The sequence below is a fragment of the Cygnus atratus genome, chromosome 23 (genome assembly GCF_013377495.2).
Source record: "Cygnus atratus isolate AKBS03 ecotype Queensland, Australia chromosome 23, CAtr_DNAZoo_HiC_assembly, whole genome shotgun sequence".
NCBI classification, from domain to species: Eukaryota; Metazoa; Chordata; class Aves; order Anseriformes; family Anatidae; genus Cygnus; species Cygnus atratus.
Window position 1 is genome coordinate 3,040,105 of NC_066384.1, and position 27,258 is coordinate 3,067,362.

The 27,258-nt window shown below is 48.1% G+C and overlaps 2 protein-coding genes and 1 long non-coding RNA gene across 5 annotated transcripts in view; 1 reads left to right on the top strand and 2 right to left on the bottom strand.

The window, feature by feature from the left end:
* Window positions 1-22: 22 nt before the first annotated feature.
* Window positions 23-11,037, bottom strand: GNL2 (G protein nucleolar 2). Its single transcript, XM_035562381.2, is given in 17 exon segments — window positions 23-113; window positions 115-204; window positions 988-1,082; window positions 1,801-1,880; window positions 2,518-2,948; window positions 3,270-3,377; window positions 3,797-3,955; window positions 4,066-4,170; window positions 4,374-4,502; window positions 4,980-5,093; window positions 5,657-5,815; window positions 7,148-7,214; window positions 7,603-7,787; window positions 8,728-8,867; window positions 9,354-9,448; window positions 10,644-10,728; window positions 10,847-11,037. Coding segments are annotated over 17 exon segments (2,163 nt in total). The 5' UTR covers window positions 10,911-11,037; the 3' UTR covers window positions 23-56.
* On the top strand, window positions 10,673-27,228 carry LOC118255851 (uncharacterized). The gene is made up of 3 exons (XR_004781043.2): window positions 10,673-10,796; window positions 25,226-25,311; window positions 26,221-27,228. It is a non-coding gene; the product is annotated as an uncharacterized LOC118255851 (long non-coding RNA).
* The window catches only part of RSPO1 (R-spondin 1), a 28,600-nt gene continuing 16,701 nt past the window's right edge, over window positions 15,360-27,258 (bottom strand). Inside the window, exons 2-6 of one of the 3 annotated variants that reach the window (XM_035562385.2) lie at window positions 22,569-22,960; window positions 20,584-20,775; window positions 19,690-19,839; window positions 19,092-19,280; window positions 15,360-18,254 (exon numbers count right to left, since the gene is read on the bottom strand). In XM_035562385.2, the coding sequence (XP_035418278.1) occupies window positions 18,097-18,254; window positions 19,092-19,280; window positions 19,690-19,839; window positions 20,584-20,775; window positions 22,569-22,662 (783 nt within the window). In that variant the 5' untranslated portion in view covers window positions 22,663-22,960 and the 3' untranslated portion in view covers window positions 15,360-18,096. The remainder of the gene's footprint in view (window positions 18,255-19,091; window positions 19,281-19,689; window positions 19,840-20,583; window positions 20,776-22,568; window positions 22,961-27,258) is intronic. The other 2 variants (XM_035562384.2, XM_035562386.2) reach the window with 2 other exon arrangements.

The following is a 27,258-nucleotide window of genomic DNA, read 5'->3' on the forward strand; positions in this document are numbered from 1 at the left end:
AAAAGGCACTGCGTACTAGAGCTGTTTTATGTAAAATTTAATAGAATAAGCAGTTATTACTTATGTTTATATTTTTTGTGCTTTGATCTTTGTGCCTCCAAGCCAGTTTTTTTTCTTGTTCTTATTCTTATTTTTCACGTTGTGGGTTTCATAATACCGGACTCCGACTTTCTTGGAGCGCTGCTGCCTCTCAGCTCGTCTCCTCTGTAAATACACACAAAACATATTAGCAAGTCCACAGTATCCATAGCCTGAATTTGTTTGCATTCTTTCAAATGGTGTTTGCTTTGTACTCCAATACCTTAAGTGAAATAAATAACTTAATAGGAAACATTACTGATGTCCATGGTCACGTTAGAGAACTTTAACAGAAGATGTGACCAAACATGAATAGAATTCAGTCTTCCATTCCCCTTTGACAGTCATAGCAGTGCTCTAAAAACCCCCTTGCTGTACAAGATTTGCTTACAAATCCTATTTAAAGTCCTACAAACGGTCTCTCTCTCTTAGTATTTAAGTTACACTGGAAGAATTGTTCAGACTTGATTAACAAGAAAAGGAAACAGCAGCAGCATTTCCCTTTGAAAACAGAACAGAACTGCCAGTGACTTTTTGCCCATCTAGGTCCTCATTTTCGCACCTCAGCATTTAGATCCCTCCTCTCTTACCAGCACCAGTAGGCAAGCTAACACTGAAAGCAGAACAGTTCTCTACAAAGGATTCTCCCTTTCAACACTCTTTCCATCACTGTCACCAGCTTGTCCCTCCTAGGGGCCCATGCTCAGCTGGAACACTATTGTCACATCTCGTGTCAGCAGCAGGTCACCGTCTTCACATTCCCCCCGCCTCACCTACAGGCCTTGCGCTCTCTTCCTGCTAATAGTGCCAGGTCTCAAACCTCTTATATTGATACTGAGCAAGCTAAGTAGGAAAAAAGCCAGCTCTATTACTCCGCCTGTCTGTTATACTACAGGGGATCTCACTTACTTCTTTGGATGTAAGTTTCTTGCAAGGCTGTTCAGCCAAATGGTCATCGTCATCTTCTTCTTCTGCTTTCCTTTTTCTTTTATTCTGCGTGCTGCCTGCAAACAGCAACGATCACATACTCAAGCATCTTCCAAAACACCCATCTGCTCACAGAACTTAAGGCTGGAGTCACTGCCCCATCTACTTTGGCAAAGCAATCCTTTGGTCACGCTTGAATAGTTTTTACTAAAAACCCATGAATGTCCCTTACCAGAAAATCACTCCCTGTTACGCTGAAAAACCGCTCTTGATAAGCAGATTGCTTAAAGCAACATGTAAGTCTAGAAATATTTCATAGCCTTGTCGGAATAAGGTTCTCCCACATTATTTTGCCTTTAATCAAACTTGCTTTGGAAACTGAAGACACAGACTCTCAAAAGCGACCGCAGTAAAACCTATAGCCTGAAGTAGCTCTGTGCTTTTACAGTGTCATAAAACACTTCCATCGCCGCCTGTGTAATGCTGTACCACGTGGAACGGATGTTGCTCAGACTGAAATCTGCCCACAGCAGCACCCTGCTCTGAACACAGCATTTGTCTTCACTTTATCTTTGTTCACTAGTAGAGGACATCTTACTGCACAGACCATCCAGTCCTACAGAAAAGCTAAAGCAAGGTCATGAGGCAGCCCTTACGATCGCTATGGAAAGATTTAAATAAGTTAAGGGAAAGAACTTGCAGTCAGGAACTAATGAACACTCTCCCCTTATCTCCCCCCTCTTGCTTAGTGGATTTCCAAATGTGGATTAGGAACATCTATTAATCTTGTTTTACCTCTGTCTTCATCTTCTTTGGGTTCTTCACACTTCTGCATTGATTTTGCAAACACTTTTTCACTCAGCTGCTTAGGGATTCTACAAAAGATAAAACAGGGAATAGAAGAGTGTCATAATACAAAATGTAGCCACGCGCAAGGAGTGATCAATCTCCAGCAGGTCCCAGTGGTCTGACGTCAGCAAAGCCACAGTCTTCGCATGGAAGAGAGATTCCAATAGTCTTATCTCTGGGGTTACTGGACTTGTGCTTGGCACAAAGAGACAAAAATTAACACTGACATCTTCGTCCTCACAAAGCTGATAGATGAGCTCTGCTAAAACTGGGCCTGCTGTATGAGCTAGGATACTCCTGTACATGCACAGAGACCCGATTAACATATTCGGGTAGGACATCAGCCTTGGTATTGCTCAAGAAAGAGCTGAGCATTAAGGAGAGATCGAAGAAAGAAATATTGCTACCCAGAATATCCACAGGTTTCTAAACCATACTGTAAGAGGCAACTTTCCAAAAGTGAGAACATTTCTAGTTAGGATGGCCAATAGGACTTGGAATATTCTTTCAAAAACAAACTGCTGCTCAGCCAACTTTCAAATATTTATGACTAAACTAGAGAAGCCATGGCAACAAGTCAAAAATGGAGTGAAACTGCAGCAGAAACACATTAACCCTCTTGTCCCCCTGTGAAAATACATGAGTCGCTGAGCATTCAGATACCTTATTGCTGAGAATCTCTTGGCTTTGGCTCTATCCAGAAATTTCTTGCATTTTGCAATCTTCTCCTCCAAAGCCTTAAGAACTGCCTTAGAGCTCTCCCTGGCACCTTGTGCAGCCACCTGTGATTCATTCTCTACCAAATCTTGATGTTGCTCATTTTCCTCTTCCTCCTCCTCCTCCGCAGGAGAATCACTGTCTGTTTCATCAAAGCCTGGCACATCTACAGGAACCAGGTCTTCTTCTGAGAACTGCGGTGCCACATTAATCCTCCCAAAGTTTTGCCGAACGTGTGACATGAGTTGCTTAATTTCACTGTCTGTATTATTCTTCTCTTCTACTGGCTCCACACTTGATGCTGCCAACTCAGAGATTTCCGGCTTGTCATTATCTTGGCTTGATGTCATCGCTCCTTCTCCTTCCAACGCAGGAGGCTACAAGAAGGGGTGTAACAGATAAAATAATATTATCCACAGAGTCAGTCTGTCCAAACGATCTCTTTGGAAGAAACCTAAGACAATTAATTACTGGCATTTCTGCTAGTAGATGATTGCAAAACAGCTCAGACAGTTCTGTGGAAGAGCACTGCCACCTCATCCTCTCCACGTACTTCCCAACTTTGAGTGCCACTTTAATCACTAGTCAGAGCCCAAAGACATGCCCTGCCCAAGGTACTCCAGGAAAAGCACCAGTGAATACCATTAGGAAAACTGAGTAATACGCAAGAAGAAAAGGCACGAGCGTCACATCCTCACCTGGGGACCTGTTTCTGCATTTGGTGGCTTCACAAAGAATGGAATTCTGCCCCTCTGCCAGTCATTGAGAACCATCTTGCTGACCGTTTGCAGATCAGGCTCACCACCCTGAAAGAATCCAGTAACAGTTTCTGTCCGCGTCTGCAGGGCATACCACCTTTATATTACCTTTGCAAATGAAACATTCCTATTACCCAGGTTCAGTGCAGAAACTGACCCACACACTCTTCCAACCTGCAAATGCAGGAAGATCGCAGAATCCTAAAATCATTAAGGTTGGAAAAGCCCTCCAAGATTACCTGGTACAACCACCCCCCTACCGCCACCATCACCCGCTAACCATGTCCCCAAGCCCCACGTCCAACCTCTCCTTGAACGCCCCCAGGGACGGTGACTCCGCCACCTCCCTGGGCAACCCGTCCCAACGCCCGACCGCTCTTTCTGAGGAGAAATGTCTCCTCATTTCCAGCCTGAACCTCCCCTGGCACAACTTGAGGCCATTCCCTCTTGTCCTAAAGTTGTCACACCTTTAGCAGTTTTCCAGTCCTAGAAGCAAGCTTCTCAAGAAAGTCTTCCGCATCTTTCCAGGAATCAATTTTGTACGTCTTTCTGATGTACTCTGGTTTGGCCCTTTCCAGCACCGCACTAATATGATCTTCAGGGCTTTTAATCTTTTCAACTTGAACCTGAAAATGAATGTCAGAGTATTAACCCTTTGGAAAGCGTGCATTCACTTATTTCAACCCACCACAATGACAACAGCGAGAATTTTCCAGCGTTTAGCACAGATACATACCACTCCCTTCAGCACAATGTCTGTTTCTGAGTCTCCAGATGGATAAACTACACCTGGGCAGTCTATGAGAAAAATCCTCCTCATCAGGGTAATGTACTGCCACACCTGAAAAAGATCGGCAGTCATCTGTGTTACCTCCTTCCATGCACAGCCCTTTGTTCTGCTTTTAAATAGACAGTTCTAAAATATAGGAGTCACCTTAGAAACTTGGTATTAACGCACAGAAACAGAACTTAACTTGGCATTCTTGTTAGACAGCCAAGAAATTTTGCACCTTGCGCCTCTTTAATGCGGGAATCTCTTCCTACCTTAGTTTCACCTGCAATAGGAGCCACATTGCAGACCTTCTTAGACCGTAACGTATTGATCACCGAGCTTTTGCCAACGTTGGGATAACCAATGAAACCCACGCTGATCTGTTTCTTGTCAGAGTGTAACTGTTAAGAAACAACATTTCTTTTAATACTTAAAGCAAATACAAGCAGCAGCTGGGGACAGCATATAGCACTAGTCTCAAGACAAGAAAAACCATCTTGCTTTGGAAAATGAAGACACTTAAAATGAGAATATATTAACAGACTATGCATAGATGCATGATGTTAACAAGCCTGAAATATGTTCCCTTCTTCTACACATTCAAGTCAGACCTAGGAGTATCAATGGAATACTCTGTCTACAAGAAACTGAGGCCAAACAGTGACAGTTAAACCAACTCTTTGGGATCTCCTCAGTTTGATGTACATTTAGAACATGTTTGAAGGAGTATTTTCCATTTGCTCACCACAGAATGATGGCCACAAGAAAGTGTATTGAACCTCAAACACTAAAAATCCCACACTAAACAGGCATTCCCCACTCTCCTCCCCCCCAACAAAAACAAATCCCCAATACAAAGCCCCCAGATTGTTCTGTACCTTTCCAAACTGCCTTAAAAGCTGTATGAAGGCACCTTTGCCAAAAGGGTTTGTGAGGCTGGCGTGAAAAGCAAGCGTTGGATACTCCTGGGAAAGGACAGCAACCCAGCGCTTCTAAAGAGGAAAATACTGCTCAGTTAGGGATTCTGTGCTGCAGAGGCGGTGAAACAATCTGCTTATGAGAAGAACACAGCATCTTCGCTTGGGTCACAAATGCAGCTGTCTATGAAAATTGCTTTGTAAGAACCTTTGAAGCATTTCACCAACCCAATAGCTAAAAGCACTGCCTATTGTTTTTTATAAAAAGACAATTTCCCAAAAACGCCTTCACTGCTAGCTAAAACTAATTAGTTTAACAATATAAAACAGACCAGCTGTGGTGGATATGGATCTTAAGCGGACTAACATTTAGCACACTCTGGAGATACCAGCTGAACTGTTAAATCCAGACAGAGGAAGTAGAGAATTTGTGGCTGGTGACTGTTGCTCAACTGAGCCAAACTTGGAGGGGTTTAAATGGTAATTGTTACTTTTATAGCAAACAAGCAGAGAGTTCCCATTATCCCAGTTACATTTACGCCCTTTGAGACCAGCCTGAGGACTGGTAACAGAATTAAAGCTGAGGCTACAAAAGGAACAAAGAAGGTCCAGAGCACAACAGGCAGGACTGTACTTACAGTAGCCCAGGTAGGAACAAGATCACATTTGTTCAGGACAAAAATGAGATGCTTCCAGTGTTTCTCTTTTTTCAGGAAAGATTCCACATGAGGCGAGCGAGTGCCCATGGGGTCTCTGGCATCAAGAACTTGAACAACAACATCTGATGAGTCTATCACCTAGAAAAAAAAATCACGCAGAAGGAAAGTGTTAGACATAAACCTCCAAAATGAACGTTAGTAATTTTCTAATCTGCATCATTAATTTAAAAACCTTGTATCCTTCATGAACAATTGTCACTTTCCTGTGACAGAACCTCAGACTAATACCCATTGATCCTCCACTCTCTCTTCCCATACTCCCCTCCAAATTCAGGCTGGACAGCCCTGTAGCTTTTATGCACTATAGCTCCCTACTCACTAGAAAGATGTTTGCAGCACTTGGAAAAGTAAACACTGCAACCAAACGAGAAAACGAATTGCTTTAGCAGACAGAAACAATGTTCTCCATCCATTCTGCAGCAATTCAATTCCACCATTTCATAAAGGATCGGTGTATAAAAAGTGTTTTCTGGATCAATATGAAACACAACCAAGTAGGAACCTGCTGTTAGTCCACTAAGCATCTACAGCGGGGAGCTGTCAGTTTATGACTTGCTTTGAGCCAAGTGAATTTGTTTCACAGCTATTTCCTGCATTTTTGGCAGCGCCTCACTGAAATCTGTTTTGCTCTATCATTCCCGCCGCTTTTAGATCTAAGTGAGAAAGTTTTAAGCTACATTCAGAAATTCAGAACGAGAAATCAAGCAATTTCACATCTAACAGTCACTGAGAGCACAAACTGCTCTTACAACCCTGACTCATTCTCAGCTCCATTCCTCTAGCAGTCAAGGTGACTCACTGGAACATGAACGGCAGAGCACTCCAAAGAAGACCCTATCAACATGCCAGATGTTTCCAGTCTAATGAAACATAAGGGTATCTGACTGCTTTATTTGTGGTAAAGCCCCAGGAATCCAAGCGAAGCTTACACCTTTGGCTCTGCCAGTCCATCTTTAGATCATGTACTTTACAGATGTCTGTCCCACTGGGACAAGAGCTCAAGGATCAAGCTCAGTCAAGCACAGATGTGAAAATGAATCCCTACTCTCTTCTACAGCTGTTTTTTTCTGTTCCAGTTGATGTACTGGATCAGTACCAGACCGATGTCAGAAAAGGGTGTATGGTGTCAAGTCACTCAGTACAGTTAGGCTAACAGGAAAATGAGGAAGCAAGTTACATACTCAGGACATCTCCGCATGAACGAAGACAGTCTTAACGTTTCTAAGAAACTTTACAGCACATTCAGTTGTCATCAAAGCTTCCCTAACATGGCAAGATCTATAAATGAAGGGTTTTCAGAGCTTTTCTGATTACTGCTGTACAAGATTTCCAATGCTGTGCTGAAGCATTGGCCTTTGAAAAGACTGAAAGACAGAAAAAAACCTGCTGCAAATTATAAATGTTACTGACCTTGTAGAGCTCACCCCAGATTCTTTTGGACTGTCCTTTCTTATATATATCCTCTTGTGCTTCATCCCTGGAAGCGGATTACCACAGACATCAGCAACCACAATAACACGGTTATAGTGCTCTCTCCTCTAAAGCCATTTGGCTGTTTACAGACAGAAAAGGAGAGGAGGCCGAGCCCCCTGTTTAACCCAAAAACCGAGTTTGCAGATTTTCAGACATGCAACAGGAAATTAGTTATGAATGAATACAGAAGGGTCCCACGGGAGCAATAGTTCAGTTAAACATACTGGGACGAAACAGAACTAAAACAAGTCCCAGCCAAATTCAACTGATTTCACTTTGCTTACTCATCAGACAGTAGCAGCACTGATGGAAGAACTAGATGCACGTTTTTTTTTTAATAAAGCTGACTTTCAAGGTATGTAAACAAAGAATAATTTCTCCTTTCCATTTACCTTACACCGGAGTCTTCTGTGACCAGGTCCCGGTCCTTGCCCTGATCGTAAGATTCCGATGAGGCCTCAGCATTCTCCAGCAGGGACTGCACATCGCTTGCAGAGAGATTTGGCCTTTTTCTTTGTGCTTTGGGGCCAAATGTTGTTTCAAACGTTTCTGTGTCAAGAATGTGAACTCTGGAGGTCTAAGGAAAGATGGGTTGGTAAAACGAAAACAAAACCAAAAACTGTTTTCCATCTCTCGTGACACGCAGCGTACAAGACCTTAGTTCAATGCAACTCTGCAACCTGTGACAAGACTTAGAGGCACTTCCCTGACAGTGTTTGAGTTTTGCAGCTTAATCTCTGAGAAGCATAAGAGTGGATATTTAGTAAGCAACAAAACACACTGCACTTGCCAAAGAACTATGCTTCGGTTCTCTCTGCATAAATGATGTCAAAAGTAATTAAGGCTACAATGATGAAAATTTAGCTGCTATCTTTGATCATTTCTTATTTTTCTAACAAGTGCACAGATCTCGCCAAATTCACAGAATTTTGTCAGGGACAATTACAGTCAAAATCACAGATTTTAAAGCCTGTAGTGAATGCCAACTTTTATTGGAACAGCACACGATTCAGAGCTGAAAGAAGTCATTTGTTTTTATAACGCACATTTTAGTTTGTGGTAACCTTTTCTTCAATTTAGGAAACATTTTTATGACACAAACCTGGCAGATTTCCACACGAAAAAATACCCAACAATAACCCAAAATAATATTTCAGACTTTAGGAAAGAAGCCTGGTAATAACTAAAATTATGTACTTGAAACTTGATTCTACTTGAAAAGGCGTCTGCATGCGCAAGAATGTCTGGTTCAAGATAAAAAGCACATATTTGAGCTCAGAGTCATGGCACAAGAGCGGGCTAGCAGCATGATGCATCCTCAAAAAAAGAAGTCTACCTTTCACACGAGGAATTAGAAGCATTACAGCGATGTTTTCAAAAACATCCCTCCCCCAGTCATCTGCCCTAACTCCTTCCAATACTCCTACAAACGCATCAAATCTCCCACAGGTAAATAATATTCACGACATCTGTGCGCACAGCCCAGCCTTCACAAGGTGCAGAGGAACGATACCTACGTGAGGTTTAATCCGATCATGGAAAAGGGACATCGGTAGCTTGGTTTGCTTCATCACCACTCTGTACGGATCTTTCATGACGGTTTCCATTTCCTCTTGAAATTTCTGTAGGGACGACTGCTTGATCACACGAGTATTTCCTGCAGGTAAAAATCAAGGTTCCCCACGTTAACTGCTTCAGAGGCACAGGGAACATTAATAAAATATTAACACTCCATCTGGAATCAAAATACGAGTGACAAGAAGTAGAAGACTTTACTTGAGACAACCCCAACATTTGGCATATATAAGCCAATCCCTTTCTTTTCCATAATTTAAGGAAACTTTTACAAGTTTACACACCCAAGCTACAACGTGGGTACACATGGATAAATCCCACAAAATAACCAAAGGAGACAAAAACCCACACTTGTCAGCAGTGTATGGGAAGCAAACACCCCACGTACAGGTACAGGCAAGGTGTGAGCCAATGCCCTTGCCTACAGCAGCAGTTTTTTTGCCTTCTTTTCCAGTATCTGTCCCACACAGCACTGAGATGACAACTCCTAAATACTCACACTCTAAAAACACAAAGTCCAACAGCTTCTGAGCCTGCTGAGTCTGAAAGTAGAATAAAAAAAACTTACCAAACCATTTAATATTTGGTTCCACTCTTGCAACTGTGCCTGGTGCCACTGTTGACTGATACTGCAGGGGTTTAATCACTTTGCCACGTTTGTTTCTAAGTGAAAAATGAGAAGGCATGTAAATTCACAATGACGCATACACCCCTCTAGCACTTTTGCTTACTAGAGTAGAAGTGGATCCATAAAATCCGGAAAGACCCTTCCTTTCGAACTGGTACCCCGGGGTACCTTGACGTCAGACTGGAAGGTTCCCCTGTCGCTGCAGTTCAAAGGCCACAAATGATCCTGTCCTGATATTTTTCTGTGTCAAACCACATGGCAATGTCTCTGAAAAACACCTCGCTAAGAGTTGCTGTAATTTGAACTCTGTACTTTTCCACAAGAGTACAAGTAACTACACGTATTTATAAGATTGGCCTGGGGACAAGTTAAGAACAAGGGATAAAAGTTAGCATGCGATACGCAGAGCAAAATAGAATGCCAATTCCCTACAAAACATCTCAAAACTCCTCATTCTCACTCCAACTTGGCTAAACTCTTCACGAAGGCTGCACATGAATGCTATACTGGGGTGCAAAAAGCACTAAAGTATGATTTCCTAACAAAAAACACTTTCTTCTCTTGTGCTCGCATGCGACTTTCTAATCGGCTGAACCCATCAGCTTGCAGTGAACGCTGATTGTAAGATAAAGCTCCCCATTGAAACCTGGCTTAAGTTGAGTAGTTTTTAAGATACATATTCCCCAGTCCTCTCTCAAAACAAAGAGGAATCTGGCAAAACAAGACAAAGCTGCTAATCTGAACCAGAACCTTAAGTAACCCCAACGGCATCCACAGCATGGCAGAGGCGTGTGTTTATAAGGTGGGACTGCGTTGCAGCCACAGGTTCTCACGTAGAGGGAAGGAATCTCTTAGGAAGAGAGCCTTGAGGACTTCAGGCTCCTCAGATGTTCTGAGGTGAGCTTTTGAGTTGGACGTGGTGGAAATCTGGGCTTTTGGGGGTTCGTGACATTCCAGCGAGATCATATCAGCTGCTCCATGCCACGCGTTTTCCAGCTGAGCCGCACCCCCTGATAGCATCGCTGGCCTGGTTGGACCTCGAGATAAAGCTTCCCGGCTCCTGACTCGGAGCAAAGGAGGGGCTCTGCTCCAACCGGCGGGCCCTCTGTCACCAGACGAGGCACCAGCACCTCTCTGCGCAGCTCCCGGCCCGCACCACCGGACAGACAGCGGGGCCCGGCGGCTCAGCGCCACGCACCGGTAGCACCGATGTGACCGGGCCCTGCTCACCTCCGCTCCTTCTGCCGGTACATGTTGAGGCGCCGGATGGTGGCTCGGTCCCGCATGTTGTTGCCTCCCGCGCCAGCAACGCGATCTGGGGAGAGAAGGCAGCGTTAGGCCCGGCCCGGCCCGGTACAGTAGGGTAAGGCCGGGCCCGTCCCGGTAAGGCCCGACCCGTCCCGGTAAGGCCCTGCCCGCGTCCCCAGACGTACCGGGGTTGGTGCTGGCGCGGGAGGGGTTGATGGTGCTGCGGCCCTTGTACCGTGGCTTCACCATGGCGCCGCCGTGCCGGGGCCGCTCTCGCCGCCCGCTCCGCCACACGCACCGGGCCGGAAGAGCTGCCACAGCCACTTCCGGCGTGAGGGGGGCAGCGGCGTGACGTCATTCCGCCGGCTCCAGTTCCCTACTGCGCAGGCGCCTGCACGTTGCCTTGACAACCACTCGCGGCCTCCCTCCCCTCCCCTCCCGGCTGCAGTTGCCATGGCAACGCGTGGCGCGGCCTGGCCTGGCCCGGCCCGGCCCGCTGCGGCCTACCCCCGGCCCCACCGCCCCCTCGGCCCCGGCCGGTGCCCGCCAGGCTCCGCCGGTGCCTGGGAGCCCGGCCCGCAGTGCCCGAGAAGGGCAAGAGCTCCGCGTTGTCCCTCTGTTGTGCCGGCCTCCGTTGTCTGCCCCGGGCAGCGAGGCGGACTGCAGGCGTTCAAAGGCGTTGTAATAAAAAGGGCGCTGGCACAAGAATCCTCATTGTTGTGTTGGTTCTTTTTTTTCGAAATGGTGTTGTTCGCAGAAACATAATCAGAATCATTTGGGAGCTTGGCATTAGTACTTATTTCCATTTGCAGATGAATGCATGTGGTCAGCAAACTGGTTCCTTGGTGCTGCTGGGAGCGCTGGCGCTTGGGTGCAGGCTGGCAGGCAGCGGGGTTGGGTTGGAAGGGTGTTTATAGGCACACGGGGCTCCTTGTCCTGGCTTCCTGGCACCCGCTTTTAAAATTTAGGAATAACAACACTCCCTTTTTTGTTTGCATGTAAAGAGTTGCATGGACGGCTCAATAACTTAAATCAAATTTAGGCAAATTATAGGTCTGAAGGCTAAGCCTACATTCATGTTACTGCCAGTTTTTACTAGAAGTTGGAAAGATCCTCACCTAGGAGGAATTAACATAACTCCAGTGAAATTGTGTTAATTTGTACCAGACACTGGGCTGGGACCAGGCTGCTCAGCACACTGGGGAGCCATTCGCCAAAATGAAGGCCTGGCCCATCATTTCTAAATGATTATTAGCAGCAGAGTATTCATGGCTATTTCAATTTCCTTCAAGTTCTGCTAATGCTCTTCTAAATCCAGAGCAATAACAGAGTCTCTGAGATTCTGTTCTTTTAATGATTTTCAGCATTTTGCTTTCAGGTAGTGCATAGTCCCTGCTGCACATAGTCGTAATTAGTCAAGACTTGTGAGATGTTTTGTAAGATGGCAGTCTTGCATTTTCAGTCTGTTTTGTTTAAGCCTACGATTTCTGGTGTTGGTTTTTTTTGTTTGTTTTTTGTTTGTTGGTTTTTTATTACTTTTCTCTCCTCCTCTTAATAGAATTATCTATGCCTTAGGCATTTAAAAAATACACAGTGATGTGGGCATAAAAAATTAATTCCAAATTGTAGATAATTGTTTAAGCTATCAGACTTGAGGCTTATGTAGAAGAGTTTTTCTCAGGACAAGTGTGTTTTCTATTAGAGTTGATATTAATCTGTCAGAAGATCCTTTTGATTTTCAAATTTTTAGACTAAATAGTTGAGTAATACTCGCCCTGTTCTCCCCCACTCTTTCTTCCTTCTCCTTAAGAAAACACTCTTTTTATTGTTAGCAAAATATCTTGGAATGCATCTAGAAAATTGCTGTCTCTTTCTTTGTAAGAATAGAAAAAGTGTTAGACATTAGGTTATGTCATGGAGAACTTTTGTTTGTAATACATCTGAGTTAATCATTGGATCTCCACTTTGAAATCTGTGATGCTGAAGTCTCAGCACCGCTTTGTTCCCAGCATCACTTATGGTGAGCCCTGTCATCCAAATCAGAGTGAGCTATAGCCCTGAATTTTCTGTCATTAGGAAAGATTACACTGGTAACATATGGGAATTGTATTCAAATTAGAATATTTTTTTTTTTTCAGCTGCGCTCACCTCTCTCAAGTTTTTTCTGGACCAAACTTACATTACTGAGGCTAACTGTTAGTATTTAACTTGCAGCATCTCTGTAGCTGTGGTTGTTGGAATTGCTTATCTGCTAACATACGAGTCAGCTTAGTTTACTCCACTAAACTAATTTTATTTTTCTGCATGATTCACTAGCTTTTCATTTGCCATTGATGCATGCTTTCATTTCTTTCCTTTTTTTTTCTTTTTTTTCTTTTTTTCTTCTTTTAAATTTTCTGCAGTGGGATGCTGTCTATACGGTGTACCGAGCAGGACAGGGGGCTCGGTGATGTATGCCAGGCCCGGCAGAGCTGCCAAACAGCCTTAGTTTCATAGACAAGACTAGCCTGACCATTGTTGAATTTAAATCATTTGGAATTTTCTGTGGCCTCTTCCTTGTCAAAATCCCAGTGAATGTGGTTATGTGATGCCATCAGAATGACTCATTGCCATAATTGCATATGTTCTAAGGGGTTATTCCCATTGTATTATTAAAAACTAGTGATGTTTGATTTTTGGCAGGGACTGTCTTCCTTGTATGATCTACAGATTTTGTCAATTAAATGAAAGGAAAATAGATTTCCAAGACTTAAGAACAAGACTGGACTTGTACTCAGAGCACTTTTTTAGTGTGTTATTGAGCTACTTTGCGTTATTTAATTGGATAAGGGCAACACCAGCCATCTTACTCTCCATGTTGCAGTGATTCCCTGCAGAGTACAAGGACAGAAGTGAGTTTCATATCTTTCAAAATTATCCAGAGCACTGCCAGAAGATACCGTAGATTATTTATCACTGCAATCATTTTCCCAACTCAGTTTCTCAGGAGTTAGTTTTCAGGAGTTAGTTTATACAGGAGTGGGAGGCAAGGCTCCTTGGCAAAAGGCTCCAGGTTTGATGTCTCCTTAACCGAAAAAAACAAGAGTGATCTCAGATATCGTTGCCTTGGATTTAAGAGATCTAAAACGGCAACTACAAGCAATAGGGGAAAGCCAGAGGGAGGAGAGAGGAGAACACTGAAGTCAAGCAAAAAAGTCAAAAAGTTGAAGAAGGACTTTGAGAGCCAAGACAGTTCTGTGCCCCCAGAATCAATCCCTCAGAGCAAAAGTCGTGCTGAATCCTGTGCAGTTCTCGCAGACACACAGAGCTTTCTGCATTACTGTCTGACCTTAGGCTGCAGATCTCTCTCAGGAATTAAGTGTTTACTAGCAATCTGGAAGTTAAAGCATTTGCATGTAACTAATTTACTTTTGCTCTTTGATTTTAATGGTGAAGAAAAGTGGCTTCTTTTCTGGAAAGCTGCACATGCTGCGCCATACATTTTAGCCTTGTAAGTCTCTAGATTTGGCCTTTTTGCAAGCTGCCTCAGCAGTAATGGCAAACGAGGTCTTAACCCAACATTTTTGCTTGTGCTGTAAATAGCTATAGTATCTACCTCATTGCCTCTTTTTTTCTCCAAGAAAGATCCTGCTGTTCTTCAAAAATTATGGAGATTCTGGCATGCACCTCCAGCTACACTATGATTTGGCATTCGGTTGGGTATAATATGCTATTATGTGTATAAATGCCATCAGTGTGATTTATTTATGGTGACTGGTTATACAGAGCTGATATTTCTGTCATTTTAATAGAGATTTTATTTGTTTTGTTTTGTTTTGTTTTTAAATTGTTATGCCTAACATCTCATCCTGTGAAGACTATTGACTTAGTAAAATCTGTAAGTAAATACATATAGAAAAGGGCCCTTCTGATGGTTTAAGACAATGTAATCCAAATAACAATATTAGTAATAACCATTTTCACTTTCCTACTATATTTCCTTTAATCGAAGCTTTCTTCTGTGTGAGAAATCAATTTAACATAAACATGAACTAAAAGTCTACACATCGCCTTCATCTCCATAGGGATATAAAGCTAGTAAATTATTGTTTGAGGAATATGTGTGCACACATTTAACTTGACTGTAGCTGATGAGAAACACAGATTTATCTTGCACAGAAAGGATAAGAATGTAATGCAACCAACCTGTGTGAAATTTGTCTGCCTCAGCTCCTAAATCTCAGCAAATGAGATAGAAATTAAACAGTTCCAAACAGTAAGCTGTTAATGCATTATTCCTTGCACTTTGTTCCCCTTTACCTAGGAATATTTATCCAAAAGCTAAGTAAACTACCTAGAAACCATCCTGCAAATTTTGAGTTGGTCTGTCCAGTGAATAAACATTGGTTGGCTCATGAGTATACATGAAGACCTTTTCTATTCAAAGGAGTTTCCTACAAAGGATCTGTCTCGCTGTCTATACATCTAGCAACTACTTTTCCAGTTCAGCAAATAGGTCGTCAAAGTACAGAACATGAATACATGCAGAATCCACAGCACTAACATTTCCGTGCCGTGACTCACGGAGGTACATTTGGCTTCTGGATGGTAGTGAGTGGCCAAATTACTTCAGGAGAGACTTAGTCGCACATTCTAGATATTTTTGACCAGTTGGAATTTGACTCTGTTTTTGGTGAATAAACAAACAAAGCTTGTTCAGCAAACCCATTTCTTTATTTATTTGTTTAAAGAAGCATATTTTACAGTGATGCCACGGAGAGAACACCACAACAGATTTTATTTGGTGGGCTGAAAGAGAGCATTCACGTGCATGTGAGTTGAGATGATATCAACCTATCTAAGGAGATCTCCATTTTGGACTGTCGAGCTCAGCATGCAAAACACGTTGGTCAAAGGCAAAAGGTTTCTAAATTCTGAAATGAACCAGCTGTCTGAGAGTGGGCATAAGCACTATTCTTGAGCTGATTAAAGAAAGGAAATTGATCTTTTTTTTTTTATAATTTCCTTCTAATTTTTCTAAAACAGTTTCATTTTTAATCATCCATAATGAAAAATCATGGATTTTCTTAATACACATTTTAAACTTTCATTTGCCTTCCTCCCTTTTTCTTCCCATTTCACTATGAAAAAGGAAGAAAGAAGGGAAAAGAGTGCAACAGAAAGAAGTTCTTCAGTTTTTCTAAAAAAACCTCTAGAAAAGTCTACAAGATATGTTGTGTTGATTTATTATATGCTGTTTAGTTTTGAAATATTTGCACTAATATTGCCATGAGTTAGGGAATCCAGTCAGTTAACAGAGCCTTAGTGTCTAAAACCTTACTAATGCACTCTCTCTTCTCTTTAATCCTTGTTGAGAACTGGATTGAGATACTGAAGCAGGAGGGAAGAAAGAGTGGGTTATGAATTAGCAAGCTGAGGTTCATGAAAGGGTTACTGATTATTGCTGCTAAAAAGCGGAAGGGAAAAATGATTCTGCTTACATGCAGTGCCATGTCACAAACAAAATACTTATCTCACAGGCTAGCTGAGGCTAGAAAGCAAAGTGAGATCTGATCTTTCAACTGGGAGGCCTTCAGGAGTCGTCTGAACATGATCCATAAACAACTCAAAGGATGACTTTAAGAACCTCTTTCTCTCTCTGCTTGGTATGCTGGTCGTTTATCATTGTGCTGAAATGGAATCCCCTTTAAAAGATATAACGGCTTCTTGTTTACTTAAACACAAAGTGGATGATGGGCTGAAAGGTTTTGCTGCCAGCAGAGCAGTCACGGAGAGCTTGGTACAGCCCTGGGGCTGAAACAACTATGCAGCTCCCACGTCCTGACCTCTGCCAAAGCAGCCGCAGTGCAACGGGGCAAGAGGAGCCTCGGCTGTCCCCACCAGAGCTGCACCGCCCGCATCCCCTCGTGGAAGAGCACCGGCACCCCGCCGGGGAGGCACCCAGAACCACGTCCCAGGGGCTTTCCACCACAGGCAACCCCTGCGAGGCAGAGGCAGCGGTACAAAAGCAAGGGCAGTGCTACTTGGGTTGGACAGCTTTAGCTTTGGGGTTGGCTTTTCCCTGCCCCTTGTCTTACCGGGGGAGCCGGGAGCTTCAGCGGTGCAGCACTGCACGTCACTGGGGACCTCCCCGGCTCCATCCCTTGGGACCAGAGGGGTTTTGCTGAACTGTAGAAGAATTAAATATCTGCCCCTATTTATATCGAGGAAGCACGATTTAAAATATAAGGGAAACTGAGCGAGGTGCCATGTTATGTCAAGGGCAAGGCTCTCCGTGCCGAGAAGGGCAGTGTGAAGCATGCGCCCGCTCCGGTCTCACCACGTCTCCATCCAGCACCGTCCTCCTCCTGGCTCCTCTGCCCAGGTGCCAATTCCTGCAGAGCAGGAGCATTTTTGCTCAATCCAGGACATTCCCGTTGGTGACGCGGAGACCAGTGCTTTCTACCAAACTTAAACGTTTGCTTTTCTTCATGGGGCCTGAACCGTGCCGTCCCCCTCCCGCCTTCATTCCCTCTTAGTGTGTGTTGGGGCAGTGCTGGGCCAAACGGACAGGCCCGGCCTGGAGTCTGGTAGCTGTGACCGTATGAACAAAGTCACAACGTTTCGGCAACCTGCGGTGTGTTGTAACCTCTCATTTTCTTGAGCTGGGTCCTTTAACGGGAACTTCCTCGGGGGGTGGCGGGGAGCAGCGTGGGTCCTGTGCGGGCAGCGGGGCTGAGCTCGGGCTGCAACGCAGCTGGCAGCATTTTCTGGGGTTTTCTTACAGCTTTTGTGTGTTTCTCTTCCACAAGTGAGTCTCGTCCTGTGGGACACCAGCCTCCATAGGGGCCAAGGCATGAACCACACACTCAGGAAGCTGGTTGTCATCTTTTTTTTTTTTTTTTTTTTTTTTTTTTTTGTTTAATTTGAAATAACTCTTTGAAGCAGATTCAGGGCAGATACCACTGACCTCTTACCACAAATGTTTAACATGTATTATTCTCAATGATAAAGTCATACAGCTTAAAACACAAAATAAAGGGGAGGGGAAGAGAAAGAGGCCACTGCCTTTGTGTGAGTGCAGTTCCCTGGTCTGGAAGAGCAGAAATTCAGTCCCAGCTGTGTCCGCCAGGCTGCCACCGTGCTGTGCCGGGGCCAGGCGGCTGGCTCGGCGTGGAGGCACTGTGTCATAAGGTCCTGTGCCCTTGTCCTTTGCTCTGGTTCATCCTCACCTCTTGTCCCCGCAGCGTCCCACTGCCACGGAGGGGTGCCATCCGCGTCCTGGGGGTGCAGCCTCCTTAAGTATCGTGTATGTGGCTTCTGTCGGGTCTAGTCTAGGAGTATATGTCTGTCTTTCGGAACATGTGTAATGTTGTGTAGCAGTGCTCTGGTTCAATAAAGCTTTCATATACATAGCAGCAATGAAGTCTTGCCATCAGGTGACGGAAAGGGGCAGCTATTGGGTAGGGCTGGCAGATGTGGCAGGGACCACAGCCCCTCTCTGTTTGCTCTTCCTCTTCTTGGTGCCAGACTTAGCATCTTTGGTGTCTTTCCGATTTCTGTTCCCATTGGTATTATCTTGTTTTCCTTGCTCTTCTTTTTTCTTCCTTTTCCCTGCAGTAAAGCAAAGGGCAGGGGTGAGGTTCCTGGCAGGACGAGCATGCCCAGCAGGGTCCTGAGGGCTCCCGGCATGGCTTGAGGGGCAGCTGAGCCCCTTCCAACCACAGAGGTGCCCACCTGCCAGCCTGCTCTTTGTACTGCGAGCTGTTCCTAAATACACACAGGGAAGGGGGATCAAACCTGGATTTAGCTTTGCAGTTTCCAGCCTCTGGCAGGAGATATGACACTTGCATCTCCCTGCTGCTGCAGCCTGTTCCCCTTTGCTAACGCACCTTGCTGCCTGCACCACTTGCAGCCAGGCGGGGCTCATCCCCTCCTCCCTGCTCGCTGGTCCCGTGCTGTTACTCACTGCTCAGAACCGGTTCCCCTCCAAGCAGTCAGCCTAGCCACAATCTTGTCCATCCCGTAAGGGGATGACCAAGCCACCATTCATCCTGTGGACACAGCAATTCCTGGGAAAAGCACAGACCTAAGCATTCCTACAAAGGAGATGACAACTCCCATCTGCGCAGCACACAGAGCTTGCTCAGCCACCTTGTTTGCTCTTTGCCCAAAGGAGCTAAAACACCCGAAGCCTGCAGGACAGGCAGCAAGCTGTGCTGGGGATCTGTGCCAGCTGCACCAAGGGTCTGCCCAGCTGCCCTATCACACCGGGGTCCCTGGGGGAACTTTGTTTGTGCAAAATGCAGAGCAACATCAAGTCTTTTAGTACCTGTAGCACAGAGGGGTGCTGAGATCTACAGCACATTTATGGTGCTGGGCCATTAGGCTAAATACTGACATGTGGCGTGGTGCTGGGGAGAGGTGGTGAAACGCTTGGTGCTCGCTCACCTTCGGGGCACTGGCTCTTCTGCACGGTGCACCTCCGCACCTCCGTGGTGGCGGGGCACAGGGACACGTCTCCAGAGGGAGCCTGCAGGATCCGCCGCGTTCGATCCTCATTACCCTTCTTGAAGCCACACAGCTTCCTCTTCTTGGAGCAGGGCCCCCAGGGCCCCCACTCACTCATTTCACATTGTGCTGCCAGAAAACAAGAAAGGCCAGAGGTAACTCTTGTCTCTCCACGGCTGCCTCTGTCCTCCCAGGAGCCCTCCCGCAGCATTGCACCTCTCCCCGCCTGAGGCTGGAGGAGTGTGTGTGCTTCCCCAGCAGCTTTCTAGGCTTTCACAGCACCCCTTTCCTACCATATGGTGAACTCTGAGCTGTACACACTCCACGAGCAGTTTGCAGTGACACCATGGTGCTACAGTGCCAAGCAGGCTCCAAAGGGCTGGGTACAGGGACACCTGTACCATCACCCACTAGACACCAGTACAACACCATCTCTGAAGAGTTTGTTTTATCATCTAAGCCAACCTGAAGAAATACATGCTACTGGACCTGACAGATGCATAGAAAGCTCAGTGCAAGGTGCCTGAGCATCGCTTACCAGGACTGCTGCACTCCATGGTGCCGTTGGCAGCAGAGTAGCCTTCAGGGCATGTGACGTAACATCTCCCTTTGTGCAAATACAAACCTTCCTTACATTTTGTGCAAAAGTTTCGGCTGAAACAGGACTCACAGTTCTCAATTTTGCATTCTGGGGGAAACAAAAACACAAAGCCATCACGCAGTCTGACGCGAACACAAGTGCTGGCAGGCTGGGCTAGCCTGAGCAGCACACAGGAGCTGTGATTTGCGCTGTGTGCCTGTGCCGGGCTGAGGCTGCGGCTGTGCAGGCAGGGCAGCTTGGGGAGGGTGCCAGTGGACAGGGAGCAGGCATGGGCAGTGAAAGAGCTGAGTCCAAAGGCTCAGGAAGCTCCTGACCTCTCTCACCAGTTTGCTTCTGGCTCCAAGGAGGCTGCAAGCAGCCAGGGCGAGTCTTTGGGTGCCCTGCCAGGCTTGGTTGTGCTACTTGAATGGACGTTAGTTTTCTTTGCATTGTTCCCTGCTACAGGACAGAGCCACTGTGCTGCAGCGGCAGCTTCCAGGTGGAAATCAGGCAGGGTGGAAAAGGTCTGGGCTTGTGTTCAGCCTGAGCACCAACTGGCTGAAGTGGGAAAGCAGAAAAAACAAAGCCCAGTCTCAGCTGCTCCAGCTGCAGCTATAGTATGGGCTGCAAAGAAACCGAGCTGGACAGAAACCTGGCCTTCAGGGTGGTTTGCACGAAACTGCCAGGGAAGTGATCACATTTTTCCACGTCCAGTTTCCTTCTGGTGCTCTGGCTGAACAAGGCAGCCCCAGGCTGAAGTTCTCACTTAGAGAGCTGCTTCATGACCATGGATGGGCAGAGGAGAGGAGCACCACGATCTGCCCGCAACACGGAGAGACCACTGATACTCACTGATGCACTTGTTCATGTCTGTATTGCGAAGGCCAAAGTATCCCAGTGGACAGGAAGGTAGGCAGATCCCAATTTGCCGGATATCATTCCTCTCCAGAAGGATGAAGAGCTTGGGGGAACATCTCAGGCACCCGTTGAACTCGGAGCACAGGTCGCAGCCCCTGGCACAGCCCTGACTCAGCTCAGTGCTAACTGGAAAAGCAGGAGAGGCAACGGTGAGCACCCACCCCACGGGCACCGGGACACCAGAGCTCTGCAATTCTGTGATTTTTCCCCAGCCTTGTCCTTTCTGATGGTCCCCGGGGCTTGGGGTTGTCCCACGAGGGAGGACACGGCACCACGGCCAGCTTGAGACGGGGAATCACTGCTGAGCCCTGCCACTCGAGTAAGAGCCAGCTCTTTGGAGGGCGGCCAGCAACTTCCTGGAGACAAATGCCCCTCTGAGGGAAGCTGCCATAAATATTTGATGCAAAGTATGAGTTCATGTCCTGACATAAGTGCCGCCCGGAGAGAACAAATCAAACCCAGCTCAATAATTCATTAGCCCTGTCCCTGCGCATGGCTTTGCCCAGGGGACCCCTTGGCCCCCCTGCACTCGCTGCAGCTCTGGATCCGCTATGTCCAGGACCCCAAAGCAGTCACCAGCTACAAACAGCACCCCACTGCCTAAATGTCCTGTTAGGGCAGGACTTCACCCAAACAGAGGTCACACAGCGGTGCCGCTCCAGGCACCTCCAGGGCAAGCAGGGACTGGAGCCATGCAGTGCTGGAGGGAAACGCTCTGAGTAATCCTGCCTTGTGCTCTGAGCCGGGCTGAGGCCAAGCTACATCGCACTGTGACCCCTCTTACGTTCACTGTATCTGGCAGCGTAGGAGATTTCACTGCCCCCAAAATAGAGATGTGTTCTCAGCTCCTAGATTCAGTCCAAAAAAAATACTCAATCCCATGTCTTGAGAGTTTTCTGCTTTTAATTATCATGTAAAATGCTGCTTGTTTTGAAACCAATAGCATTCTTTGCAGGCTAGAATGCAGGTTATTTTTATTAGTTTATTATGCAAGCAGTGTCCTTGTTTATAGAGAGACTGTGTATTTTAAAACGTATTCCTTTAAAAGCTGTGTTTACTACACTTCAAAAGCAAGTGCGGAGCACCAGAGTGTTCACATGCCAGCCTGAGAGGTGGGGAAGCTTTCCTCTCCCTCCCACCGTGACCTGGGGTGCCAGCAGCTCCCCTGCTCCTTGTCCTTGCCTTGTCACCAGTCCCCACTTGTCTGCACAGTGCAGAGGCTGCTGTAGCCTCGGACAACGAGACAGAAAGCAAGAGGGGTCCCCAGCCTGGGGACCCGCAGCACTCGGCTGCCAGGAGGGCTGGCCAGGTCTGGGCCAACCTCCCTGCTGTATTTTGGATTCTGGAAGCAGGAATCCTCATAGGGATTCAGCCCCATCCCTCCTGCACCCCACAGTACTGAAGTTTGCTTCTGTGGCAAAGGTACGAACCGAGACTCGCTGGGAATTGTGCTTAATAGCATTAGCCACGACATCGAGTTTTCCCTGTTCTCACGGAGCTCCAGCAGTCCCAGTTTTAACATAAAATCATTTTTCTATAATTCAATTTAAACCCGTTTGAAGCAAACCAGTTCTAAAACGAGCTCGCCTAAATGAGGGGAAACCCATGCAGCTGCTTTTGTGTGTTTCAGGCTGCTTGAGTCCCTGGGTGGGGCTGGCTGAAGCCAGTCCTGGCCGCAGGGGATAATTAAAACCCGTGCTTGCCATGCACCTTGGGTTGCAGCTCCCCGGCACAGGAAAAGGGACCACAGCAGGCAGGAATCTGCGAGTAGCAGAGCTGCAGAGGACCAGGGGAGGACTGAGACCTCGCTGGGCACCAGGAGGCTCTGCCCAACCCTGCGCATCTACAAACATTCCCGGTCTGCACGAACGGCAGCGCATCACGAGGAGCAGAGAAGAAGAAAACCATTTCATACGTACTTCGTCTTTGCCTCTTGCCCTTCACCACTTTGCTGCTGCCTGTTAGATCCATCGAGCTCAGAAAAACCACCACCACAAGCAGTCCAAGCTGCATAGTAACTCTCCAGCGCTGCAGCCCTGTATCGCAGGGTGATCGGAGTCCGTCCCACGCCTGGGGGGGCTCTGCTGCCACTAAAACCTCTGGGGCTTGCTCAGAGCTGAGAGTCTGTGTGCGAAGCCTGGTGCAGGACCATATCCACAAGCTCCCGGTGCAGCAGCAGAGGCCTTAGGTAGCAGGTAACATGGTTCTGCCTTCATCCCCATATGGAGCGCAGGAGCTTGGGTCTAGTCCCATCTGGGGGCTCAGGCAGTGAGCGTTAGCTGCTCGTAGTTTCCACGGGCACACGCAGGAACTGGAAAGGAAGAGGAGAAAGGATTAGCTCCACCAGATAATGAACACTGGTCTCCATCGTTCCTGTACGGATTGGGTCAGCACGGTGCCAAGCGTAGAGCAAAATCTGGGGGAGAAGCACATGGAGGGGGAACACCCTCCGACCCCACCTGCACGTCACTGCTCTCCTTAATAACTGCACACAGTTCTTTTACATGGAAATGCCTGCCGTGGTCTTGCCATCTGTGGATGCTGAACCTGACTGCAGCTGTAACTTGTTCGTTGCAGTGCCAGTGCTCCTCAGCCCCTGCTCGCCAAGCAGCAGACGGCCACTGCGGGCTGCCAAGCGCACAAGATGTTTCCTATCAAAGGGGCACCTCTGGGGGCTGGGAGTCGAGCTGGGTGTGCAGCGCTGTCCCAGGGGACAGGGAGGGATAGTCCTGGGAGCATTCCGAAATGCTGTGGTTCTGCTCCGAGGGCAATTGCAACCCCCTGAGCTCCCCGTCCTTCAGAATGCAGTGCTGCTGCGGCGTGCAGCTGGGGGAAGCCCTGCACCGGGCAGCAAATGCAGCTCTGGGAAATGGAGGAATGGCTGTGGAGGTGGATTTGGGTGCTCCAGAAGCGGAGGAAGCACAACTCCCAGGCTGAGCAGAAAGCTCTGGCACAGCACAGCGGTGCTGCGCTCTTCTGCACGCAGCTGGCAGAGTGCAGCCCCACCAACTGCTGCCATTGTGTGGGAATAAAGGCGACAACATTCACTCTGTGAGGTCAAATGAAACAGAAAATGGTTTTAATCCCTTTATAATAACTGTGCAGTCACTGATGCCCCCAATGGCCAGTGGCGATGGGGCTGGAACGGTGCCCGGCTGCAGCCCCGGGCATCACAAAGGGGTGCAGGACCCTGCTGCTCACACACCTTGCACTCATCTGTCCTGGGGAGACACCTTCCATCCCCATGGCATGCAGGGACCAAAGAAACCATGGGAGCCCACCCAGCTCCAGCTGGGAGCAAGCCCTGCACCCAGGAAGGTGCTTCCAGAGGCTGACTGCACCCCAACGTCACCACCAGGAGCCCCGAGCAGGCACGCACGCAGCAGAAAAGCTCTTGGAAACTCTGCTGCTTGTAGCAGCAGTAGCAGGTTGGCAACATCTCGAGGTAGCAGCTGGAGAAAGATGTGACCCGTGTGTTGCCGGGCCTTGCAGCAGCACGTCTCAATGCTGAGCTGAGCACCAGAGCGGGAGCCTCGGGGCAGCGTTGGTTCAAGCACACCGACGCTGTCGGGAGGGCACGTGGCACCGCGGGGTGCTGCTGGCATCCTCCCGCCCCAACAGCTTTGAACTTTTCACCGTATCCCCACTGCGACTCCCCTGAGAGCTGCTGGGGCAAGAGCACAGCGCTGCCCATGTGCTTGTCGTTACAGCCCGCAGCATCATCCAGGGGATTTTCAAATAAATAATTAGTCACTTGTGTAAACACCAACTTGTTCTGCACTTCCAAGCCTGTTTGCTGCAAGCTGCTTTATAAACACTGTCAAGTGCTTAAGCTGGGCTGTTGGGAGTGTTTACCGGAGTGGAGATCTGTGCAGAGATCACAACCCTGGCCCGCTGCAGCCTCCCTGCGCTCAGCATCCATGGGCACACGTGTGGGGCACCCCTGCATGGAGGGGTGAAGGCAGCACAGCTGCCTGCATCCTCTGGGCAGCACAGCATGGCACGACATGGCATGGCACAAGGTGATGTGGCATGGCACGGCATGGCATGGCACGGCACGGCATGGCACACCTTGGCATGGCATGGCATGATGTGGTGTGGCATGACACGGCGCAGCATAGCGCGGCACAGCCAGGAGGACCCCAGGGATGCTCACCAAGGTGAGCAGGGCCGTGTCAGCGCAGCGCAGCCCAAACCCTCCCCAAATTAGCCCTGAAAGGCAGCTGCACTGGTGGGAGCACTGCCGCTACCTGCTCTGGCTGCCCCTTGTTGCTAATCCCAGCACTCATGCAGGTGACGTGCCCCGCAGGACACACACGCTGGACCTGCTCCACGTCCTTCCGTGTTTACACAACAGTCGCAGCTCAGACAAACCTCCGCTGCTGTTTCGGGGCAGCAGCAGGGATGTTCGCAAGGAGCAAACACTCCCCCAGCGTGCCAAGAGCCAGCGTGAGGCTTGAACCTCAGCCGTATGAGCCCATCCCTTAGGGCTCGCTCGGTGCAGGGGCAGGGATGTGCCATGGAAAACCTGGAACACAAACTCAGCAAACGCTTTTTCCTCCTTCTTTTCTTGCAGCCTAGCCCAAAAAGAGCCTGAGCCTCCAGCAACAGCTGCTCACTCAGCACAGAAAAGCTACTGGATGCTGAGAAGCCCGTGCCACGGTGGGTCCCCAGCACATTCTCCACATTCAACCCCCCCCAAAATCTCTCCGCAGGACTTGTGCCTGTGGCCTGCCCCCCAGGAGAGGAGCCGGGTTCCCAGCTCTTCCCACCCTCACCTCAGGACACAAATTATGATTCTTGATGCTATTGCAGCCATCAGTCAAGCTCAGGTTGCTGCAAACAATTTCCAGTCTAAACATTAGCAGGATTTATGCCATTATCCCATCGACAGGAAGAATTCGGGGTAACCTGAATTGCTCTGAATTCATTTATGGAGAGACCTGGCCCCTGCATCTGAGATGACAGTAAGCCTTGTTTGCAATTCAATCAGGATAAATTGGTCCTTGGGAGCTCCAATACAAACCAGAAAATGTAAACCATCCAGATAATTTACCATTAGTCCTCCTACACACAAGGTGAGAAAGACCAACGTTATATCCCTGGGATATTCGAGACCTAATCCGCAATAACTAAATTGCTGATATATTGCCTCTCACCGAACGTATCGGGCTATCAGTAATGTAAACGGGCTCTCCGAAGGTTTACTGAAGCCGGGAGAGAAGGACCAGATGCTGGAGGGCTGGAGGCAGGACAGCGGCCAAGTGCAGCAGCAGCGGTAATGAACCCCAGGACCTGCCCGCTCGGCTGCCAGCACCCGGCTGGACACCGGCCCCGAGTGCGGAGGATTTAGAGTTTCCACATCCTAGAGCTGGGGAGAAAACTTGAATGTCACCTTGGCAGCCTGCTTGGGCGGTGGGAGCGGTGCAAATATGCTAGGAGACCGGACTCCAGAAATTTATTCATTCTTCCCATTTTTTTTCTCAATTTCTAACTAATTTCCGTTTCCATTTCCATTTCCATTTCCATTTCCATTTCCATTTCCATTTCCATTTCAATTTCCCTGTCCAGCCCTGCTGCTGCAGCAGAGCCGAGTCCCACCAGGTGGGACATAGCCAGCAGGAGAGGAGGCACCTTTCAAACAAGCAGAAGCCCACACACGCGTTTATCTCGCTGCATGCCTTGCCCTCCCTTGGCAAAAGCCTCCGGCAGCCTCCCCGAGACATCTGAAGCTCGCAGTCTGAGGTGGGGCTGGGAGCCGGGCGGGCTCCGAACGCACCCCTTTGGGTGCCCTGGAGCCGCGGGTGTCAGGATCCAGCCCCAGGGGGCCCCATCCCAGCACCTTTGGAGCTCCTCACATCAGAGGGGCTTCCCCAGGGCTGGCCTTGGCGAGCTGAGCACAGATGGGGAGTGGAGCAAAGAGGTAAGAACCAGAGAGCAGCTCAACACCAGCCACCTGCACGTGGCCCCTGTGAATGCAGAAGCCCACCAAGCACCCACAAGGTGGGTGAGGGCTGCAAGGACACTGCGAGCTGCAAGAGGAGCAGCAACGCCAAGCACCCCATCCGCCTGCAAGCCCCCAGGCATCTTCCTTGGCCGTGCCACACCGTTACGCCTACTTGATCCAGAGATGTGCCCACCTTGCACGTCCGTGGGCGCTCCCTGCACCCAGTGCCTGTGCCCTGCCTGCCCCGTGCTGCCTGCAGGGTCACCCCGCGCAGCTGGGGACCCCCAGGGTCACCCGTCACAGCTGGGGACCCCCAGGGTCACCCCGCACGCAGGGGTGGCTCGCCCGTGGGATGCCCATGCTGCAGAATCGGCACAGAAAGGACAGTTTCCACCAAAAGCACATTGTGCTCACTGCTAGGACAGTCTTGCTCTCAGTCAGCAAGGCAGAGAGAGCTACATGCTACAAAAGAAGCTCTTTGAAGCCCTGGGTGGTGGAGAGTCCCATGGGTGCCCGGCATGGGCATCGCGGCTGCCGCAGGGTGTCTCACCCAGCCAGCGGCCCCGTGCAGCACATGCAGAGCCACTTCGTTCTGCCTAATCCTTGAAGCAATAAAAGAAGGCTGCATTAAGTCAAATTTCCGAACCAGAAGGTCTTCATTT